Source organism: Ailuropoda melanoleuca, chromosome 1 (genome assembly GCF_002007445.2).
Source record: "Ailuropoda melanoleuca isolate Jingjing chromosome 1, ASM200744v2, whole genome shotgun sequence".
In the NCBI taxonomy this organism is placed as follows: domain Eukaryota; kingdom Metazoa; phylum Chordata; class Mammalia; order Carnivora; family Ursidae; genus Ailuropoda; species Ailuropoda melanoleuca.
Window position 1 is genome coordinate 63,984,414 of NC_048218.1, and position 23,419 is coordinate 64,007,832.

At 46.3% G+C, this 23,419-nt stretch overlaps 1 protein-coding gene across 6 annotated transcripts in view; it reads right to left on the minus strand.

Annotated features, from left to right (window-relative positions):
• Positions 1-22,532, minus strand: part of ILDR1 (immunoglobulin like domain containing receptor 1) — a 28,705-nt gene extending 6,173 nt beyond the window's left edge. For 2 of the 6 annotated variants that reach the window (XM_019807948.2, XM_019807947.2), the window contains exons 1-4: positions 22,272-22,532; positions 10,749-10,919; positions 9,306-9,455; positions 187-318 (exon numbers count right to left, since the gene is read on the minus strand). In XM_019807948.2, coding sequence (XP_019663507.1) covers positions 187-318; positions 9,306-9,455; positions 10,749-10,919; positions 22,272-22,326 — 508 coding nt within the window. In that variant the 5' untranslated portion in view covers positions 22,327-22,532. Of the gene's footprint in view, positions 1-186; positions 319-6,138; positions 6,286-6,560; positions 6,681-9,305; positions 9,456-10,748; positions 10,920-22,271 lie in introns of all 6 variants that reach the window. The other 4 variants (XM_002927232.4, XM_019807946.2, XM_034659370.1 and 1 more) reach the window with 4 other exon arrangements.
• Between the last annotated feature and the right edge of the window lie 887 nt (positions 22,533-23,419).

Below are 23,419 nucleotides of genomic sequence, written 5' to 3' on the forward strand. Positions count from 1 at the left end.
GCTCAAAACATGCTCCTCAGAACCAGGGCACCAAAGTGCCACATTGATCAGCTTGCGTTTTGCGTCCATCCCGTCCCCGTCCACAACCACAGATACCCACTATATTCCTCTCGAAGGCCCCAATGCAGCCCATGCACCTACCCTTGCCCTCTGCCCTCTCCCACCCCAAATCTCTGGCAAGGTTACCTCGCGGCAGCAGCAGGTTCATTGGATAAGATGAGACCTGGGAGCTCCTGTCCGCCCCCCAGTATAGTGGTTTTTCCATCACCTGAGGGCCTAGGGCCTGAGCCTGCTTCATGTAGCGGTGGCGGGCCAGGGCTGCAGGGGAAAAAGGAGAAATGCAGACCCTCAGCCAGGACAAGCCCCACACCTCCCACTTCACTTCTCTCTACCCAGCGGCCTTGCTAAGAGGCCGGTTTCTAATCTATCTTGCATAGGAGCCAGAGTTAAGGGAGCAGTGACCAATTGGTCATCTGGCAAGAAACTGGCAATGCAAGCCAGGAAAGTATGCCTGTAATACCTGACTTCCCAGTTTTGGAAACATTGCACCATCCTGCCATTCCCAGGTTCACCTAAGATGCAGGTAGATACATGGATATCAGTAGGCGATGAAACCTCAGGTCCCAGGCCAACAAGGCCTTCAGTCACAGGCCAAATATAGAAGATGCAGACACCAAGGACTTCGAGGGGGCTGTGAGGCAGGGGCTGCCAGGGAAGCTCAGGGCTGCCTGCTCAGAGTGGAAAAAGGAAAGCAACAACAACAAAAAGGATGTAGATGCTGAGGTCACTGGACAGAATTACTGGTAAAGGGAAGGAGACTGAAGAACCTTCTAGCTGGCACACCAGCCCTTGCGGGGAGGATCTGGTGGGAGGGAGGCAAGAGATGCAAAAAGCTGAAGTAGATCCCAGTGGATCCTTTCTACTCTTTTCCTTATCTCAGTAAGTGCTGGGGTTTTCCCTAAGTAGGGGGAATCTCTAAGGGGTGCCGGGAAGGCAGAGAAGGGAGAAAGGAAATACCATTTCCTTTCAGGGTAAAGAAAATCCTATAAAAAAGCAGCACAAGGAACCCATACACATGTCACTCTAGTCCCCCAGGTGCAGCCTGTGTGAAGCAAGCACACAGTCCTCTCCTCTCCCCTCCCCTCTGCCCCTGTGAGTGCAAATTAGAAACCAAAGCATTCAGCTGGTTTGGTTCATGCGTTTCTATTTTGAGGTAACTGTCTCCCAAGGTCTCTGTCTATCCATGCGTATAAGAAAGGTACTTGTGTGTTCCAGGGCAGGAAATGCCTGCCTCAGGCCCCGCGCTTGACACTTCCACCTCCTGCTGCATTCCTCAAGCCCTGTGGCCCCTCCAAAGCAGCCGGGCTGGGCTCTGCCCCATGCTTCCTCCCGGCACAGTGCAAGCGGCACAAGACAGGCAATCTGGCCCCTGCCGCAAAGGGTCGGGGATTTGCGGAGGCCAGCAGCTGAATGGCCATCTGGACCCAGGGGCTCCGGTGTGAAACACGCTTCCAGCACAACCAGAAGTGGTTGCAGCTGAGCCCTCAGACATGCCCGGAGCCGCAGCCCTGACCGTGCATCGCAGCCCAGCCCGGAGGAAATCAGATGCAAACAGAGCGGCTCCCCCAGCTGCCTCGCGCTTTCCTCTCGCTCTGGCTCACCGCTGCCTCCCCAGCTCCCTACATGTGCCACCATCGGCACACACAGACGCCCTGCTTACTACCCATGTGCCAGTCACTGTACGTAAGCTGACGAATCCTCAGAGCAGTCTCTCATTGGGAATTAGATGAAGAAGCTCGGTGCACAGAGGTTGACTTCCCAGTTCAAGGTCCCTCTCTGACGCCCAAGCCCATGCTCCTCCTGCCAAAGCACTGAGTCCACAGACTCTCCTTTACTTCTGTGATGAAGCAAAACAAAACAAACACCTCCCACAGTGGTACCTCCTTGCTTTATTTCTCTCCAACTCAGCTCCATACTTCAGAACCCACTCCACACTAGTCTCTGCCTCTAAGGCCTGGGGCATCTGACTCTATTGGGAACAACCCTACCCACTCCCCAACCCCCTAACTGAATCCTGGCCACTTCCTTCTCCTACTCCCCCAATTCCACAGTAGACAAAGGGAAAGTTGGGCTTATTCCTTGTTCCCCAAATGACTTTTTTTAACTAACAGGACCCTCTGCACAGATAACTCCCTAGAGACCCTTCCGGATCCTCCATGAGCTTTCCTGTGAAATTTTCCATACTCCGGAGATGAATGCATCTGCTCTCTTCTTAGCTGCCACACCCTTTCCCCCCAGGGCCCCGCCTTCCCTGATGTAATGGAACTGCTGAGATGGGAGTGGAAAACAGAGTCTCTGAGCTTCTCCCGCGCCTTGCTGTCCCCTGGGAATACCAGGGTTTTCTGCTGTTCACCTAGTGGGGAATCAGGCAATAAAATAAGAGACATGGAGAAAGTAGCTAAGCCTCAAAAGACTCCTAATAAGTTATATCTGAACCTCAGTGGAGTAAAGTCTGCCTTGACCATGTTAAGGAGTTAGTTAAAAATACAGATTCCTAGATCCCACTCCCAAGCACCGTCCTTCGGTCTAGCGCAAGCTATGTTTTTCACCAGCTCCTTAATACTAAAGCAGGCAGCCCAACTGGAGTTGACTATTGAGGATTCTCAACAACTTCTGAGAACTATGGTCCTCAGGGTTAAGGTTCCTTAAATACAAGCTTTGAGGGTCAGACGGACTTCAGTGTGAATCCCAACATGAACCAGCTGTGTGATTTTGAGTGAATTTCCAGAGTCTCTGGGCCCTGGCTCCTCCTCCGTGAACTAAGGATAGGAATACCTATTTCTTAAAGTTCTGGAGGTTAAATGAAGCAATACACGTGACAGTGGCTCTCACTGTCATAATACATTGTTATAATAAGTCCCTTCTTTTGCCTTAGATCCCATAGGAAACAAAAGTACACATTTGGAGACTAGACCACCAAAGGCATATTTATCTTCATTTCTGAGGAAAACGTGGGGCATATTCTTTGAGACGTCTCTTTCGTGACAGAGCTGGCACACACCTCCCCCTCCTCCAGAGACCCGAGCCTCTCCTTCCCTGCAGCCAGCATCGTCCGTGGTGCCCAAAGCTTTCCAACTGCACTTGCCTGTAACTGCTTACCATCCCTTACCAGCCCCTCTCCACTCTTACAGAACTCATTCTTTACCCTCTTTTGACCCATAGTCACACAGTCCTCTCACTTTTTCCCGTACAACCAGTCCCTGCTAACCTGACCGGCTAGTCATTTTAGTGACATCCTTAGGAGCTTCCTAGAATCCCATGAGCTTGAACTCTTACCGTTTCAGCTTTCACTTCTGGTCCCGGTGCTGACTGCACAGCCAGACAACTGACCTCGCTCGAACAGCACTCCCCAACATGGCTTCCCTTGACTGATCTCACGAGCCCACTTCCCTCCTCAAGAGCAGTTTAAACATTCCCCACTTCTCATGACTTCCCCTCCCCATGAACTCTCAGCTGATGACATCATATTGGTTGAGGAAGAGGAACCAGCCCTGGGCATGGAATCGAGAGACCTATGTCTAGTCCACGATCTGCCAAACTGTGCGTGATTGTGCTGAAGTCTCTCTAGCCTTACTTCCCTCAGCTGTAAGGGGGATGGGGAGGTGGGTGGCACAGATCAGAGATACCCAGCATGGTCTGTGGCCTACTACAAGCTATGCCTAGAGGTTCTGTGGGGAGGATGGCCAGTAACCGATCTAGGGTCCAGCTTCAATGACTTACATCTTTGAGTTCTACTGTGGGTCATTTACCAGTACTAAGTGAATTGTCAAGGGTTACTAAAATTTGGTGTCATTCTCATTTTTCTTCTTGCTGGTCCTCTATTAACTCACTGGAAAGTCGGACCAAGTTAGGGAGGTGGGCTGCGGTCAGAGAAGGTCAAGAAACACTGACGTCACTCTCAAGCTCCCTTCTGCCTCTAGAATTTTGATTTGCCGAAATTGAGACAGGTTGGTGTGAGATCTCTCAGTTTCTTCCCTTCTACTTGGACCATCCCCCACATTTTAATGACTTTCTCTCTCTCTCCAGAGGTCAGGCTGCACTTCAGTTCCTTTCTGAAGGTAATCCTTTCTCTGTAGGCCTCATGTCACTCCCACCTGTTCCACCTGCTTGGTGAGAATCTCACTTCATAAGGCTTCACTTTACTCCTTTCCTACTGGCCTTGGTTCTTTGCCTACAAATATGCTTGGGGTTATCTTATTCTAACCAACAATCACACACACCCCTTTCCTCACCCAAGAGTTCTCCTTAACAACTTCTGCCCCCTCCATGTACTCTCTTCTTGTCCTCAGAATTCTCAGGACAGTCTGCCGTAGTGACTCACTCTGAAAGTGACCTCATTTGCTCAAGTCCAGGGATCTTTACTTGTGGCCTCCATTTCTTTATGCTACCAGTTCTTCTAAATGAACTCTAACCACTTAGGAGAAACCACTCTCCCCCAGAACCCATTTATCAGCTTACTGAAACAGTGGGTACATTTATCATTTGTGTTGGCCTTATCCTCAGTCCTGCTTGTTTTTAGTACCCCACGGACCTAGGGATTCTACGAAAGCATATTGGGAGTGATTTCTCATCACTTCCTGCATATTACAACTCCAGTGACACTGACTTCTCCACAGCATCTCTGCCAGAGGCTCTCGAGAGGTAGGAAGTCCCACAGCCCAATGCCGAGTTCTCTGCTATTTTTTTCTCTCTTTAAGGAGGTCATCTGGCATCTCTGCCAAGCCACTGTAATCTCCACATAGAGGCTGTGGCAGCCTCTACTGTGTGAAATTCAGGCACTCATAAGTCAGATGAACCCGGATTCAAGACCATACTGCCACTGCTACTTACTAGCTGTGACCACTCTGACCTTCAGTCCCCTCATCTGTTAAGTAGTGATGATACAGCCTTCTAGGGTTGTGAGGATTCATACAGGGAAATATATGCAAAGGGCCTACGCATGGCAGACATCCAATAAAAGTTAGTTCTCTTTTCCTGTAAGACAACAACCCTGGAACACAGGCCTGAAACCAGACACAGGACATTGACCTTCTTGACATCGTAGATCAAGTTTTGTTTCTATCTTAAGAGGTAATTCCTTATCTCTTTTTTAAAAAAATTTCTGTTCAAATGAACCGAACTGGTAGAATGATAAGAGTGATTATCTCTGAGGGCTCAGATTAGTCTTTACATTTTTCCGAATTTCTAAAATTTTCTACAATGTAATACTTTACTTACATCATCAGGGGAAAAATGTTATTTTAAGAACACAAAACTCCTTCCATTTAAAGCAGTTGATCCCACTCCATCTATTTATTAAGAAAAGATTTTTATAGAATAATTTTCTACAAAAAATATTGGCATTCCACAACCAAATTTTTTAGGACACGTCATAATTCTGTTTTAAAAGGTCAAATTTCAGCCAAAAGAAAGATCACATTAAGCTCTTCTTCTGCTCTCTCTCTCTCCTTCATCTAAACCTCCTTCCTTCATCTAAAAAGAGGTTCTTGAAGTGTGGCCCACCATTCAGCAGCATCACATCACTTGAGAACTTTCTGGGAATACAAATTCCTAGGCCTACCCAAAAACAATTACATCAGAAACACTGGAGGTAGAGCCGGCAGCTAAGTTTTAACAAGCCCTAGGTGATTCTTAAGTTTAAGAACCACTGCTCGAACACCTTTCTCCTCTGTCTGTTCTTTTCAAGTCATCTCTAAGGGATGGCCTCCTCTCTCACTGCTACATTCAAACCACCCACTCCAGCCATGCCACATCCAACCAAGGTGAGTGCTAGGAGCAAATACTAAGCACAGGCTTATCAGGGCCACTGAGGAAATGCTGTCAGTAGGCAGAACCACTGGAAGGAGGCCTTAGACAGGCTAGGATGTAGACAGGCAGAAGTCTTCCCCCTTGGGTCTACAACTTCCTGGAGCATCATTTTCCAGGCTGAGGTCAAAGACCTCTGAGCCTGTGATGGGAGAAGGGCATGGAGGAGAACCAGGAAGGACTCAAGGTTTTGGCCTGGTGTGTGAAGCAGATCTATCTGGGACGACAGTCTGCAGAGTCACCCCATCCTCCTGCTTGTCTGTCCCCTCTCACCTGCCTCAGGGCAGCAGCAGCGGCCAGGGCAGCAGGGGCAGCGGACGTAGCAGCAGCAATACTGAGGACAGCACTGGCACCAACACAGCCCGATCAGCAGGAGCAGGAGGAGGGCGCCCAGAACGATGAAGATCACCGTCAGCCAGTCTGCAGGGGAGACGCCAAGAGCAAGCTAACTAAGTATGCTGGTGAATGCTTCCAGGCCTGACTTTCTAGAGGGCTAATAAATGCAGCTCTTGACCTATAGGTTACGTTCAATCAATATAGTGGCAAAAAAAAAAAAAAAAAGTTTAGCTTTGGTAAGGGACCTTCAGAGGTTGGCAATCCAACAACAGCCTGGGCTTCCTTGCTTCTGTTTTTTTCTGTGTGTAGAAGTGTCACAGTGATGGGGGTGCTAAAGAGAAAGCTCCAGCAGCACTTACGCAGGACAATGAGCTTCACCTCCTTATCTGGGTCTCCTGACGTGTCCCCGGGAGCCTCAATGGTGCAATAATACACTCCATGGTCCCACCACATCACTTCATTAATCACCAGATCTGCTCCTACAGGGAGGGAGGGAGGGAGAAAGTGCCAGGGGTTAAAGGAGAGGGCCCTGGTTTCTGACCTAGGGCTTAAAGACCCAGCACTGTCCTTCCACATCCTAAGGGGGCCCCTCGTAGAGGAGAGGAAGGCCTCAAAGTCCTTTCATTGAGACCCTCCTCTTTCTCCAAACAGTACTGACCATTCATTGAGCCCTACCAGGTACCCTGAATGGATTTTGGACATGACCTCATTTCATTCCCACCACAGCTCTCCGAGTGGGTGAGGTACACATTACATTGCCTCCCAGGGATATAACTTTCTCTCACAGTCATATAACTTTGGATCATGGATGTGGCCATCCAGAACAAAGGCATGATTTCCTATCCTCTCTTAAAGGTGCACATGGACACGCAATTAGAGATGGCAGTCCCATCTATAATTCTTATCTTCATTATCTGTTTGTCAAAAAATATTCATTGAGGAAATGAAACAAAAATTCAAGGTCATGCACCACTGGAGCTACCTTCAACTTCTGTTTCCTTCTCTTTCTGCGTCAATCTCTACGATTTTTTCCTACCCATGATTTTCCAAACACACTACCTTTCTCAGAAACAAGCTTACCCCAGACTTGGAAGAATGGTAAAAATGCTTTGGAGGAAGTTCTCTCTCAATGTTAATGCGCATTAAAAATCTGCCCCAATTTTTACTAGAGACATAAAGATTTTTTTAGGGATATCACAGTAATGAGGACATTCAGGTATGTTAATATTTTAAATAATCCAAGAACTGACTTGACACGGTCATCTCAAATGATGCACGCACCAGCATAAAGTGTCAGAAAACAAGGGCTCCAGAAGTCATGACAAGTACGGAGGTAGAAATAAAAACCAAGGGGAAATACTGCTTTTCCATGAGTGTAAGTGAGAAGCAGAGTTTGATCCAAACATGACTGGGAGTACAGACGGTGGATAGTATTACTCAAAATAAGAAAAAAAGAAAAGTGGGGACTGTCACCTGTGGGGACTTTCATCCTTCAAAAACTATAAAGGAGACTTGCCAGTTAAAGAGACTTTAAACTTTGGAGTCAGATGAGGGCTAATTCTGTAGGCTCTGGGAAAAACAGAACCACCCCGAGTCCTTAAGAATGTACCTAGAGACCAGAAGGGGACAGATGTTCCTTAAGGCTGAGAGTTTACGGGCTGGCTTGGGGAAATCAGAGATCGTGTGTGAAAGGAGACTTAAATATTACAGCCAAAGTATTAGACACAAATTTGGAAGCAAATGTTAAATTGGTTCCCTTTAAGTGATCTACCTTTAAACGGTCATAGAGCATTTACTGATTTCCTCACATTGTTGCTTACAGGTACCCTGAGTGGCCTGCTTCATGTATTCTCCCTTCTTTTTCCCCTTTTAATCAGCAAATATTTATTTAACACTGCACGTGAAGCTCATTGAAACAGGTTCTGAACTCTGTATATAATCCATCACGGCAATCCTGGATTGCAAGATAGGAAGGTGGGGCCCTAGCCCATCCATCCAAAAGTGCGCTCAGTGATCGTAACCAAAGCTCACTGCACACTTCATATTTGCTGAGTCCTTTACGCATATCATCACGCTTAATGCTGACAACTTTCCAGGAGATCGGTAGTACTATGGCAAGTCCCATTTTGTAGAAATTGAGGCTAAAAAAACTGAAGGGACTTGCCCAAGTTCGCATACCCTTTAAGCGCAGAATGGGGACCCACACCCGAGTCTGACTGAAGACTGAGGGCTCTAACCACCAGTCCCTGTACTAGGCACAAAGAATAAATGTGCTTTACACATAGCTCTGAGATATCACATTTGATATTTACTTTGGTGTATGGAGACAGAGACCATTATGTCCATCTTTCAGATGAGGTAACAGAGGCCAGAGAAAATGTCTGCTACCGGCCCATGAGCTAGCAGGTGGAAGCAACAAGAGACCCAGACAGGTCTTTAGATTCTAAGGCTAATGCTCTTTCCTCTACCAATGGGCAATGATGGTCTCCAGGTAGCCATCTACTTGGAAGCCCCTTAGACATGTACAACAGGAGTGGCCAGAGGGAAACTCAGGAGCCTAGGGTCCATGCAGGCCCTGAGAGCAATTTATGGGAGGGAGCAAACAAGCCTGAGCCACACCTGGGCCATGAAAAAGCAAAAGAAACCACCCACTCCCAGACCTTTAGCCAAAGCTGTAGGACACCTTCTCATCCAGAGACCAATTTCCAGGGGGAGTGACTTCAGATAGTGGTACAGCATTCTATGTATCTGGCACTTTCCTTAAACAAACAAATAAACAGCAACAAAAAAAGAAAGAAAGAGAGAGAGAAAGAAAGGAAAGAAAGAGAAAGAAAGAAAAGAAAAAAGAAGAGGAAAGAAAAGAAAGGAAGGAAGGAAGGAAGGAAAGAAAGAAAGAAAGAAAGAAAGAAAGAAAGAAAGAAAGAAAGAAAGAAAGAAAGAAAGAAAGAAAAAGAAAGAAAGAAAGAAAGAAAGAAAGAAAGAAAGAAAGAAAAAGAAAAGAAAAGAAAAGAAAAAAGGGAAATCCCCACTATGACTCAGCCGCCCAGGCCCAATGTCTGCACCTCTCGCCGCCCCCGGATCGCTGCCGCCTCCCCTGCACTCACGGTTCTGGATGGTGATCTTGCGCTGCCGGTAATCCACCCCCAGCACGGGCTCATTCTGCCCCCGCCTCTGAGCCACGATGCGAACCTCCCGCTGGCTGTCATTGCAGTCATTGGATGGGTCCTGGCCCAGGGACAAAGCTGCCTGGTACGCTGAGGAAAGAGGACACAGCCAAGTCACACAGCCACGGGGAATTCCTGTGAAGAAGGGCGCCCTTACTGTTGCCTGGAGCCGTGAAGCTTCTCATTTTTATCCTGAGCTCATGTGTCTACTGGGACTCTTGCTCAACCTGAAGATTCTGATTCTGTGGGTCTGGAGTGAGAATCTGGGAGTCTGCATTTTTACCGTTGAGCAGCAAGATCCAGACCTGTCTAAAAGGCCATCAGTTCCAAATCCTGGCTCCATGCCTCTGTCTCCCATTCCAACTACCCTTGCTTCAGTTTTGGTCACCCCAGCTTTGGCTCCCATAGGGTTCGTCCACCTGCCCTTATAATACATTTGCTGGTCGCAAGTGCCCACTACCCTGGCTCTCCTCCCTTCTGACTTTATGTGAAGAGTAACCCCCCCGGAAATCATGCCTTGATTCAGAGATGTGTCTTTTGGGGACAATGCCAGTGGGTGACTAAGACATTTAGGTATCGGGGTTCTTGCTATAAGACATTAGTCAGGGCTAAAAGAGGTAAAGCTGATGCCTCTCCCCTTTTTCTTCACCTCAGTAAGGGTGTCTATTGTACCCCCTAAAATTTCTACAAGCTTAATTGTCCAGGGCTGATGGTGAGGATCTGGGTTCCTCTGTGCCTTGACAGAGGCAGAGGTAGACAGCTAGAAAGAGCTTTGGTTCCAGGGAGGACAGCTGACATGAGTGGGGCGGCTGCTACTGAGAAGTAGGACTTGGCTAAGCGTGGTTGGGGGGGGGCGGTTTGTGCAGCACTGAGCACGTGTTCCCGGGCTGCAGCGGGCTCTTGCCCACTGGGAGAGTTTCTTCGGCCACTAGGAAAGCTGGCCACAAAAGGGAGTGTGGCAGTGGCGGGCGGGGGGAGGTTCACAAACGGCCACTCCTCGGGGTCCTGGGGGATGTAGGGGGCTACTTGTCCACATTCCCAGGTGGGAAGGGGAATGGAGGCAGACTGCACACTCATCTCAGGGTGCCGGCACGCAACCCGGAATGGGCCAGGAGGCGGGACTGGCACTGCCTTTTAAAAAACTTAATGTCTGAGCTGCCTATATTTTTTTAGAACAAGGTAGGACATAAATCTTAAAATAAAATAGTTTGTGACCTCAAATAAGTTACTTCATCTGTCTGGGTTGTTTATCTATAAAATGAGGAGACTGCATTAAGTGACCTTTGTGGCTCCCTCTCATAAGGATTTGTGATCCTAAATAATTCCAGTGACCTCATAACCATGCTTCACAGAGGGATGTGGGCAGAGGGGGGAGGGACTCACATGCAGAGTAGTAGTCAAAGATGGGGTCCTTGCAGAAGGACTTGAAGCGCCATGTCACCACGACGTCCTGGAGCTGGGCGGAGGTGGTGTAGTCACATTTGAGGACGATGGAGGCAAACAGGGTGACATAGCGCTCTGTGTGCTGGACCGTCACCAGCAAAGACAGGCACCCTGCAGCCAAGAGCATGAGACAATGCTGAAGACAGACCATGCCTCTGGGAGGTGACCTACTTCTGTTCATGGGATAATAAAAACAATGCAAATAAGTAAACACACTAGCTGACTAGTTAGGGGCTGGCAGGCAGTGGGGGAGGAGGGGACCACACAGACACCATGGGAGACATGGGGGAGAGAAAGAGTAAGGATGACTCGCCAGGATCTCGTGATCCATTGACAGTCTTAACACATCCAACAACAATAAAGAAACTATATTAAAAGAAGGCCATATATGTACTGGAGTGAGCTTGCCAATACATGTATATATCACTTTCATGTTACTTTCTTTAAAATGTTTCCCCCATTTCCCCAGGGAAGTTCAACAGGCCTATGAAGCCAGTCAGGTCTGCCTTTAGCCTCTCTCTGCTGCCTCACCTCCCTTCCAGGCCCACCTCACACTCAGGGTGTCAGCCGCCCTGAACTTGCTTCATTCCTTCCTGTGTCAGGATCACCATCTTCTCGAGGTCATCCCACGTGTGGACTTCTCGGCTGGAGCTCTCTCCCAGAGCACTAGCCACCACTCCATTCCCTTTACGAGGCTAATTACTATGTATGCCTTAGGTCTTCCGCTGCACCCTCACCTCCTCCAGAAGCCTTCCCTGACTGTAAATCTGGGAGAGGGGTCTTGCGTGTTTTCCCAAAGTGCCTCCCCACCCCCCCCCAGGCAGCTCGTTTCACACGCCTTGGTGATGGCCAGCTGACTGCAGGCTCTGAGGAGGCCGGCTGAGTCTGTCGCTGACTCACTGCTAAAGCACAACCCATCACCTTCTTGACGCCCAGTAAATGTTTGTTGAACAAATAAAGGGATGTATGACCAAGAATATATTAACAGTAGAAACTGGCAGGACAGGTGGCCAACCTGAGCATAAAATTAATAAAAATGATCAGACTGTGACAAATTTTATTTAAAAAGACTTGAAGATATTAAGAATTTTTCTTTTGTCTTTTTAGAAACTCCCTCTCCCTAGCCTCCAAAGCTACAAACACACAGCTCCAGGTCTGCCTTGATGAGGAACCCAGTGGCACAGAGGGCATGGTCAGAGGTCCACACATAACCAACATGTTAGAATGTTCCCGTGTTCCCATTTTGACTGAGATACTCCCACAAACAAACATTTAGCCCCCACCCTCACCCCTTACACAGCAGCTGGGTGGGCCTGGCTTGAAGACCACGGCTACGCAGTTCTGGATCCTGCCTCACCTTCGGGACACAGCCCTCGTAAGATAGTAAGCCGTGCCTTATGATGGACACATGTACCCACTTTCCTCACATCCACAGAGAAAGAACAGGGTGCAGCTCAGGACAGGCCCTTGCCCCCAGAAATGACCCAAACTGTCTCCAGGGCTGGGCTGAAATAAGGATGGGCCTGTGACAAGCACGCTGGACAGAGGGTCTGCAGAAATGCGGGGGAGACCTGTGGGCAGGGAAGAATCATGGAAGAAAGAAATATAAGCTGGACCCTAACACTCAGGTAGGATGAAGATTACACATGAAAAATAGGAAGAAGGCAGAGAAACAGTTTCAAGACAGAAGAAAAGAGAGAGCAGAGTCCCTTATCAGGAAGGGGCAGTTACTTGGGAAACCTGGAGGGAACCAGCCCCTGGCTTTAGAGGAAACAGAGGGATAAATAAGGCGGGGCTGGTGGTAGTGACTGGGGGTGGGGAGACCGGGTGGAGTCTAAATCTCACTGAAGCATCTATTTCTAGTTAATGGGTAATCACGGAAGACTTTTCTGTAGAGTACTAGGGCAAAAGTGGATTTTTTAAGGAAGACTGTTGACTTCCTCATCCAGCTATAAAGATTATCATTTTGAAAATGAGCCTTGAGCAGTTTGGGGGAAAATAGCTGCTGCCTCTACCAGCTGTAAGATTCCTGGAAATTAGTCCAATCAGAATGGAAGAGCTGGTGACTAGCATCTCAAGCCTAACATGGATTGTTTTGTAATCTGCTTTATTATTTTTGTTTCTCCACTCTCACCATCCCCCTTTCTTTTATCCAGAACTGACCTGAAATAGACCTTGGAGTTTTCACCCAACACAGCTTTAACCAAAGAGAAGTCACTACAGGTAAGCTTTTGACGACGATGAGGATGGCACTGTCAACACTAGCTTATTTGGCTCAGTAAATATATGGATTAGAACAGAGATAAAAACACCCGTTTATGGTCTAAACAAAATCCTATGTTCACACCGTACTTTCAAATATTTTCTTTTACACACCAAATATGACCCCTGGGAGAAAACAATCAGGGCCATTTTTGCACACCACAAATCTGAGACTGGAAAAGATGAGTGGCTTGTCTGTGTTCGTTCACTTTCTAAGGAGGTCAGAGTCAAGATCCCGTCCCTGAGCAGTGCTCTCTCCACTCTGCCCAGTTCTTCTCTAAATAAAGGACAATGTTTGGTACTCATTAGCCTGCAAATAATTGGAGTGGACAGCCAGGGGACAACTGGCAACAGTCCCTACTCTGCTACTGTGATTAATAACCTACAGATTCTTTGTTTTGCTGAATGGTAATTAGACATACATAGCAATTCATTCAAAGGGCAGTAGTTAACATTATTTGTGTAGAGGTGGGACATCTGGCTGGAGGGCAAGTTTGCTGGGAGTCAGAGAAAGGAATTTGGAAAGGAGTTTCTCTGGGGGAGCTGACACTCTGAGGGAGGAGAACGGGGACAAGGGTGATCACCTTCATTACCAAGTCCTCCCTCAGCTCCCGCCCCGTTCCATGAATGCCTTTATTATGCCAATACACACCTGCGGTGACAGGACTCACCTTTACCAGCACTGGCTTTGCCTGGGTACTATTCCTTCACCCTCTCTTTGATTTCATCCCCTCTGTGAATTTCAAGCCTTGAAATACGTCAGGTTCCCATGATTTTGACCATACTGAGCTTACTCACATGTTCTCCGGGGGTCTGCCAGCCCCACAGCAACCTGCCCAGCTCTCAGGTTGGGCATATAACACCCAGTGCTCTTGCCTTCTGCAAGAAGAGAGGGAAGAGGCCCAGGACAACAGGTACTGAGCAACCAGCAAATCTCGCCCCCTTTGTCTCGGCTGTTGCTCTGGATCTCAGCATCTACTGTGTGCCAGGTGACGTGCACACATGGTCCGTGCTCCTCACAAAACCCCCTGGGTGGGAACAGTCCTGCTCATATACATGGGCAAAGGTTCAGACATGATAATAAGCCAAGCCCTCTCAGCTTCACGATTTGGTTTTGCTGGAGTTTTGGTTTTGCTGGTTTGGGTAAACCTCATCTCTCCCACGCAGGCAAGCTTGACTTTCAAAGTGGAAGTTTGGTGCTAGACTCAAAAAGCAGGAGGATTTTCCAGATTGGGAGGAGGACAGCCCATCTTAAAGGCAAAACCCTCCCATCCTTCTTGTCCTTTAGCCTTGGACTTCTCAGTAAAACTAACCACATTGGGCATGCACACTACTACGCAGGTAAAGTCTTCAAGAAGAGACTAGGAACAGCAGAATCTGAGCTGAAAAGAGGAACAGATTCAACAAGGTAGATGTCCTTTTTGGATCTGTGCTCTTTAAACTGTTTTCAAATTCTTATATTTTCTTTCCATTCTTTTTTGAGGTGGGGGGAGGGGCAGAGTGAGAAGGAGAGAGAGAATCATAAGCTCGGGGCTCGATCTCACAACCCTGAGATCATGATCTGAACCAAAATCAAGAGTCAGATGCTTAAACAACTGAGCCACCCAGGCACCCCTCTTTCTATTCTTAAATGTCCTTCATCCTGTGGCATCTCCATTCCCTCAGCTAACTGCCATCTGATTTCCTAAATATCTCTATCATTTTCTTTTCGAAACTTCAATTCTGGAGACTGACTTCCTAAGTTCAGATTCTGCCTCCACTCCCCCACCAGCTAAGAGACCTGACAAGTTACTTCCAAACTACGGTTGCCTCTTTATATTCAAAACTGGAATGATAATAATATTTCCCTGATAGGGGTGTCTGGGTGGCTCAGTCAGTTAAGCATCTGACTTGTGATTTTGGTTCAGGTCATGCTCTCAGGGTCCTGGAATCCAGCCCCGCATCGGGCTCCCTGCTCAGTGGGGAATCTGCTTGTTTCCCTCTCCCTTTGCCCCTTCCCCACTCACACGCATGCATGCATGTGCTCTCTCTCTCTAAAATAAACAAATCTTTCAATGTTTATAGCAGCAATGTCCACAAGAGCCAAAATATAGAAAGAGTCCAGATGTCCATTGACAGATGAATGGATAAGGAAGATGTGGGGTGTGTGTGTATGTGTGTGCACGTGTGCGCGTGTGGCAGAATATTACCCAGCCATCAAAAAGAATGAAATCTTGCCCTTTGCAATGATGTGGATCAAACCAGAGTGTATTATGCTAAGTGAAATAAATCAATCAGAGAAAGACAAATACCATATGATTTCACTCCTACGTGGAATTTAAGAAACAAAACAGATTAACATAGGGGAAGTGGAGGAAAAATAAAATAAGATGAAAATAGAGAGGGAGGCAAACCATAAGACACACTTAATTCTAGGAAACAAACTGAGGGTTGCTGGGGGGGGTGGGTGATGGGCATTAAGGAAGGCACTTGATGTAATGAGCACTGGGTGTTATATGCAACTGATGAATCACTAAATTCAACCCCTGAAACTAATAATACAGTATATGTTAACTAATTTGAATTTAAAAGAAGAATTTAAAAATAAATAAATAAATGGGAGGGGGATTAAAAAATAAATAAATCTTAAAAAAAACCAAAACTTCCCTGATAGTGTTGTAGTAAGGATTAAATGAGATAATAAATGTCCGGCACTTAGCAAAGAGCCTGGGACATAATAGCCACTGAATAAACATTAGCTCTTATTTGTATCATTTGTACTTATCTTGCCCACCTTAGAGATTGAGGTCAATTGAAAACAGCATGTAAAACTATTTTGAAAGAATTAAAAGGATACAAATGTAAACTGGCATTAAAAGCTTTTAAAGCTTCGTCACTTTGTCCCCTGGCAAACCCATTCAGGTTGTCTCCTCTGAAAGAGGGAGGGAAACCTGTCATTTAAGGGTGGAAACTAACTTCAGATGAGATATTGGAGCTCCTAGGAAGGAGGGAAGTGGAAGACGATTCTCTGATTCTTACCATGAAGTACTTTCCAAGACGACGCTGCTGTGCGGAGTGGGGACTACGTCCTATATTAAAGTTGAAAGAAAACATACCAACAAAAGAAGATTATCTTTACAATTAAATGCTATGTGTTCCAAACACATGCATATCTTTGTATATTTCTTTATTCAGTCTGCCTTCCCTGTATCGTATCAGATTGGGCAAGATGTTATACAGTTTTTAGAATATTTTATCCGTACAACACAGGGATATAGATACAAAACTTTTTTTTTTAATTTTGTTTTAACTAAGAACTGTTTTCCGGGGACTGAATGGCATTTCCCCTCCTTTACACATGAAGGGTCCTGCCTGGAGAGGAGTGGGAGGCAGCGGGGGGAGCACGGTCTTTCCAGGCAAGGGGCAGTAGCCTAGTGCTAACTCCCGACAGAAGGTCTCAATTCTTGAGTGTTTTCACGTATCCAGTCACCTATGCTCCATTAAGCAGGTTAACAAAAAGTACACAGGTTTAATCCTATCAGAGTTTATGTCTGAACAAGCTATCTCCCCAAGTCTATTTGCCATCGGTACTTATTATATTTCCTTAGATAACAGTGCAAATATGAAAGGATCAAGTGGAAGAAGGAGTAGCTGTGACTGTGAACCAGAAGTAAGGGATGGAGAGAATTAGGAGACGGGGAAAGGGGACAAAGAGAAGCGGGCTGGGGCAGAGGAGGAATTACGTCTATGTATTCCATGTTGAACGAAGGTCTGGTGTATGCTACTCCATAGCGTGAGGCTCAGGGCGGTGCTAAGCATGTGGCCATGCTGGGGAGGAAACATATGTACTGGGCACTTGCTATGTTGTTAGCCATGGTATCAGGTGCTAATATATTATCTCATTTAACCTTCGTAAAACACCCATGAGATAAGCCTTATTTTATCTCCATTTCATAGATGAGAAAAATCCTCAGGGAGGTTAAGTAACTGGTGTAAGGCCACACAGCTCGTGTTTGCCAGCATGCCTTGTACGTGGTATGCATTAAACATTTGCTGAACAGAAGAACAAAGAATTCACACAAGACAGACTAAACTGCCTGGAGCAAATTTTAAGCACTCTAAAAGTACAGAAAACAAATAAAGTTAACCATTTGTAGCATGGCCAGACAAAAAATCAAAGTGTGTTGCAATGGAGAGGGAGTACGGGAGCACGCCCGGATCACTGGGGAGAAGGCTACCCGAAGGAGTGGGGCCAGAATGAGTGAGCCTTGAAATCCAAACAAAGAGCTTTAATGCATTCTTAAAAGCTATGGAGATCTAGTAGAGGTGCTTGGAGGATTAGTGTGAAGTGGAAAAGATGAACCCAGGTAGGTTAACCTGTCATCTGGGTCAAGTCTGGTTGGAACGAGACAGGGACAGTAGCAGGCCTCGAGGCAAGGAGATGGTTAGGATGCTTAAAATAGGCTAGTGTGAGGTTTATCACCTGGATTAGAAAAGAGGGGGCAGATCCTGGGATTAAGAAACAGAACATGGTGATTAATAGGGCTTGGGAAATGAAGAAAGTGTCAAAACTGCCTTCCTCTGACCCCACCTTACACTAAGATTTACAGGTTGAAAACTACAGAAATAAAGATGAGGGGCACCTGGGTGCCTCAGCTGGTTAAGCATCTGCCTTTGGCTAAAGTCATGATCCTGGGGTCCTCAGATCAAGGCCCGCAACAGGCTCCCTGCTCAATGGGGAGTCTGCTTCTCCTGCTCCTCCTTGCTCCTGCTCTCTCTCCTATTTCTGTCGTTATCTCTGTCTCTCAAATAAATAAATAATCTTAATTTGAAAAAAAGAAAGATGAGAGAAAGAGGACACATGATCAAAGTCTTCCTAATTCTTAAAGCACACCATTTTATTTCTTCCCCAAGGACATGATATAATACAGTACTGGGCTAAAAGAAACCCAGCCAGACGGTACATTAATTACCCAGCATCTCATTCCCCGGCATCCTTGTTGGCTAATAAATAGAATTTAGTTAGACATCCAGGAGGCAATCTATTTCTATTTCTGCATACCAGGATTCAATTAGACAACACAAACTTGCTCCATGGTATGAAACAGGGGAAAGAGCCATGGACTAAAAGTGAGGATGCCGGGGTTCTGGTCTCAGCTCTCAAACTAACTCCATGGTGTCAGCCTAAGGCTGTGACCTTCCTGGACACAGATTTCCTTATCTGCAAAACTGGCCCAGAGGGGAAGACAGACAGGGACTGGGTGTGATTTGTACTTGAGTTCAGCGGAGCCCTGGGATTCTGGGGAGCTACTTCAGGGGCCCCATGGAGGTAAGGAAGGAGCAGAGTGGGCAGCTCCCATCCACCACCCACACCCTGATTAGCCTGAGAAGTTCCACTTTCCTATCCACTACATTGGGGGTTGAGATGTCACTCAGTCTTTAACGTGACTCCACACTTTATCCCCACCACCAAGGGAAAATTACTGGCCTATATGCTCTCTAAGAATCGCATCCCCTAGGAGTCAGCTGGCTGATTTCCCGAAGAATGATACTACAAGTTGAGAGCTATGGCATCTGTGAGTTAACTCCACTCTATAATCTTAAAAAACTCATAGAAGCCCAAATGAGACACACCCTTTTAGAATTTGGGTGGAAAACTAAAATTTCACTCCAGGAATAAACTTTGAGGCTGGCTGGAGGTAATCAGAACCATAAGCCAATAATGGAAAAGGCCGCAGTACTTACTTTAGATTATCTTAATGTTTTGTTTTAAGGAACAAGTATCATTTGTGTGCTAAAAGTTTCTTTTTAAAGAAAAATACTTTGAAGAAGTACAAAAACAAACAAACCGAAACTCTGACGAGAGATCTTTCCATAGCTCAGAGCACAGGGACTGTGGTAACTTCCCAGGACTCCCTGACCTGAGAGGCTTCATCAGGACCACAGGTCACACTGACTAGCTAGCCAGTATCCTAATCTGATATATTTTCACTAATGGCCCACACTTTACAACTGCAGAAACTTGGATGCTAACCAGAAGCTGGGTTAACTCTTCTTTAGAAACAGAAAATAACAGGGTGATGGACCAAAATGAACATACTCTCGGGTTTTCCAAAGTTCATAATGCAATTTGCAGCAGAACTTGAGAAAGTCAACTTACTGGATTTTTCTATTTAATGTAAATTTGGGGACTATTTTCTACTAATTTAAATGCTATTAAAATAATATGTGATGTCAATTTGTTATTCTTTTATCCAGCATAGTAATGGGTTTGTGTGTATGTGTATTTTTGTTTCTGTTTTATAAATCTTATATATGTGTACATGTTACAACATAAACTGTATTTCTTAGTGAGAAATATAAAAAAAAGTTTGAAAAGCACTGCTTTGGCAGATACTGGAAGTGAGAGAAGAAACTTGATTTTCAGTTTGATCTTAGAGAATTTTAGGAAGTTTGGTCTAAAAATAAAGAGGTGGGGGTGGTGGGGAGGGACCCAGTATTTCCTGAGTGATGACCATTTTGTAGACACTGTCCTTGATCTTAACTCCCCCCCCCCAACATAAGTTGGCCTTATGGGAGAGTGGGAGGTGTGACGGGCTCGTCAGGAATTTTACCTGTTTTCTAGATGAAGGGAATTGAAATAATTCCTCTGAAGTCACAGCTAGTAAGAGAAAGAATCTGAATTTCAATTCCAGATAGTCCATCTGCCTTACTATTAACTGCAGTTTCTTAGCTATAGGGGAAGGAGGAGGAGGGGACACTTAAATTGTTTCTTTAAAGTTAGCTCTAAAAAGTCCTCCTTGGGTCTAAATCATGAGTATTGTTATCACCAAGGTTAACATTTATTAAACCCTCACTTTGTTTCAGCCACTATCTTAAGTGTCTTAAAATCTTCATATCGCTTAATCCTCACAAAAATCTTGAGATATGTACTATAATCATCCCTGTTTACTGCAGACTTCCAGCAATTAAGTTGACCAGAGACACACAAACATTGAGGATGCAAAATCCAAATGCACATTAAATAGCTGAATGCAGCTTTTTTTTTTCCTCGTATTTTTTTTTTTACATTTCCTAAACACATTTGGGGAAAATATCTGCTCAAATAGTTATTTCCTCTCAAAGTGTTGGAGTCTGAACAGTTGAAATGTCAATTTTGCACCTATGAAATAAAAGTGAGATTAGATGTTCACTTCGGACTTTTTTGAATTCAGCATTCTCTGGTTCTAAAGCGGGTCATGCAGGTAGGTTTCTAATTAAAGAATGGCAGGAAACACGGCAGTTTGTAGAATTTTACCACTTCAGCATCCTGCTACTAACACTGCATGGCTCTTTCCTGAACAGTTGGAACCCCACTTTCTAAAGTCCCTGCCCAGGGGCGCCTGGGTGGCTCAGTCAGTAAGCATCCGCCTTCAGCTCAGGTCATGATCCCAGGACCCTGGGATCGAGTTCCACATCAGGCTCCCTGCTCAGTGAAGAGCCTGCTTCTCCCCCTGCTTGTGCTCTCTCTCTCTCTCTGACAAATAAATAAATAAAATCTTAAAAAAAAAAAAAAGTCCCTGTCCATTTAGCAATCTGCTTACTATAAGAATATACCCTTTGGTCATAATCACTGTATTTGAAAAATGTTCAGTGTTCAATATTCTTCATAAGAATCAAATAGCCTTTAAAACATTATGCTGATGATTTAAGGATTGGGGTTTATATCCTAATAAGATCTTTGTCTGTAAGGCTTCTTTTCTTATTCTATTGACCTGGATGATGGCTGGCTACAAAGTCCTAATTTGGGGATGGGGTGCTAAAGGGCAGAGGTGGGAGTAGACCTCGATTTTCCTGAAAAGGCAGCTCAAGCAGCTTCAGAGACCCCTAGTTGCTGTGGAATTTGAGCTAAACACATAAGGCAAAGGAGAGAGGACTGTGAGAAGCTGGGATGTTTAGGATTTTTCTGTCACAGTCTAAGCGGGTAACTGCTCTGGTGGAATTTCAGGCACTTCAACTTAGGTGAGGTTTGGTCCATTTCCTTGTGTACCATGTGTCCAACATCTACCCTGGTCAACTTCAGACAACTGACAGGACACATATCTTGCAGAAAATGGCATGAGCCAGAGGATCTTAGGAACACTGATTTTCCAGTTTTCTCACCCTTTTGCAATTCTCCGTCTTTTTTATTCTCAGCATTAAGCTTAAACTATTGTAGAATCTTGCTGAATGAGATTTAGTTACATCTGAGTGGTCTTCAAGTCCTATCAAGCTGGTAAAAACGAAATTCTGCCCACACCTTCATATTACATCTTTTCCCTCAGAAAAATGCAAGACTCAAGTTGGTCTGTGAGCAAACTGAGCCGACTTCCAACTGACAACCTAGAGGTGAGAAAGCAGTTGTTCCTAAAAGAGGGGGTGGGGAATGGTAAAATGAAATTTCCAAGGGAACTCATACTGTTCTGTTTGCAAGGTCACACCTACACCCAAACTGAAAAGGGCTGGAAGTCCTGCACAGTCAAGCACTCAGCTATCCTTTCCTACCTGATTTTACTCCTGCAGATACGTACTCCTGTCACATTTCCAAGAGATACACTGAGACACAAACCCATGCTTTCCGAAGGAGACGGTGGGAAGGTTAAGAGCAGGGAGGGGTGGGTGGGTGTTTGGGCACCTGATGGGAAGAGAACGAACAAGGGATAAAGTTAGGAAAGTGGGTGGATACAAAGAAAGTAGAAAAACGACACTGAACATGATGAGCAAAGAGACACACGGTTCAGTCCTGTAAAATAGGTTCGGAATCATTTCGAACATCCCATGATACTGAGAACACGTTATAAGCTCCCAGGAGCGACATAAGGCATTTCTGTCACCATATTGAAAACCTAAAAGCGAGCATCCGATGAAAGGGCAAAGTAATGAGGGGCGAAAAGAGTGGTGCTTCCACGTTTATCAGACCAAGAAGTGCCTACAGACTGCAGGACGGAAGCCCAGAGGCTCTGGGTTTCTTCCTTAATTGCACCTGTTTCGCAAAGGCCGGGGCTAATAAAAGAGGAAAACAACAGGTTCCCACAGGCAGAAACTCGAGCCAGTCCCCGCACCTCCTGGCGCCTGTGCCAAGAGCTGCCAGAGCGCGGCCCAGGCCTCCACTGGCCTGCCTGTGACCAGTTCTGCAAGGCCAGGCAACAATGGCTTCCTGTCTCCCCGGGCCCAGGGTGAGACCCACTTTGTCCCAAGGCTCACCTGCCGGGAGCCAGGTGAAGAGCAGCAGCCAAGGCGCACGCAGCTCGGGGGCCATGCCGGCAGCTCTCTGGCCCCTGTCAGCTCAGGGGCTCGGGGGCGCTGCGTCTCTCTTCAACGACTGCCGCCCCGGGACGCACCGCTTCTCCAAGGAATCCCTCCGCTGTCCGCTCTCTCGGCGCTGGGCGGCGGGAGGGCCGGCCGCGGTCCCCGAGCAGGTGCGGTCCCCGAGCAGGTACAGCCCCGGCTCATCCCCACCTGGGCGCGAGCGGCTCCGCCTCCCGCCCGCCACGCGCCGCCCTTTCCTGCTCCGCCCCCCGTCCCGGAGGACCGGGGCCACCTTTCCTACCTGCCACCGCCTCCTCCCCAGGCTGCCAGGTAATTCGTCTAGCTGGAACCCTGTCTCTTGCCACACCTAGAGAGAACGTTACCATTTTTCCCCCAGAAGTTCTTGGGAAGTCTTATCCCTAGCAGACTTCTTCCCCTCTTTGTAGAATTATGTGGATATAACTTTCTGGGGTGTATTTCCTACGTTATATTTTCCATTCCCTCATACATGCTTGGAAAACCTTTTTTTTTCCCCACTAAAAACACACGAATATGAAGTTTGCACATAATGTCTGCTCAGGTTTTCTAGAAACTAAAGATGTACAGTATAAACTAGAGAAATAGGTTTAATTTTCCACAAATATAGAAGTCATAGATGCTTATTATAGAAAAGTTAGAAAAATACAAATTATTGGAGATAAGAAAAAATCCTGCTCCCACCACTCATAGTTAGGCTTTGTTAGTGTTGATGTATTCCTTGTTCTTAGTTTCCCTCCTGCGTGAAGTGCAGCTCAGTAGCCCCTCACTGACTCAGCCCTCCCAAGGTCTCTGCACCAGGCCAACTAGGATATAATCCAGTCTCTCCTTTCTTGGCAGGAACCCACCAGGAGCGGTAAAACACACCTGCCTTCAGGAACCAACTAACCAACAACATTAACTTGGAAAGTCACCTAAACACTGGTTAATGGAAATAGCAAGCTGTTTTATACACTTCTCCCTTATTAGGGATTATTCGTTGTACTCTCCCCCCAGCCGCCATCTTTTTCCTCAAGAAAAAAATTATAAAGATGCATTAAACATGGTTTCTGCCCCTCAGGAAGCTC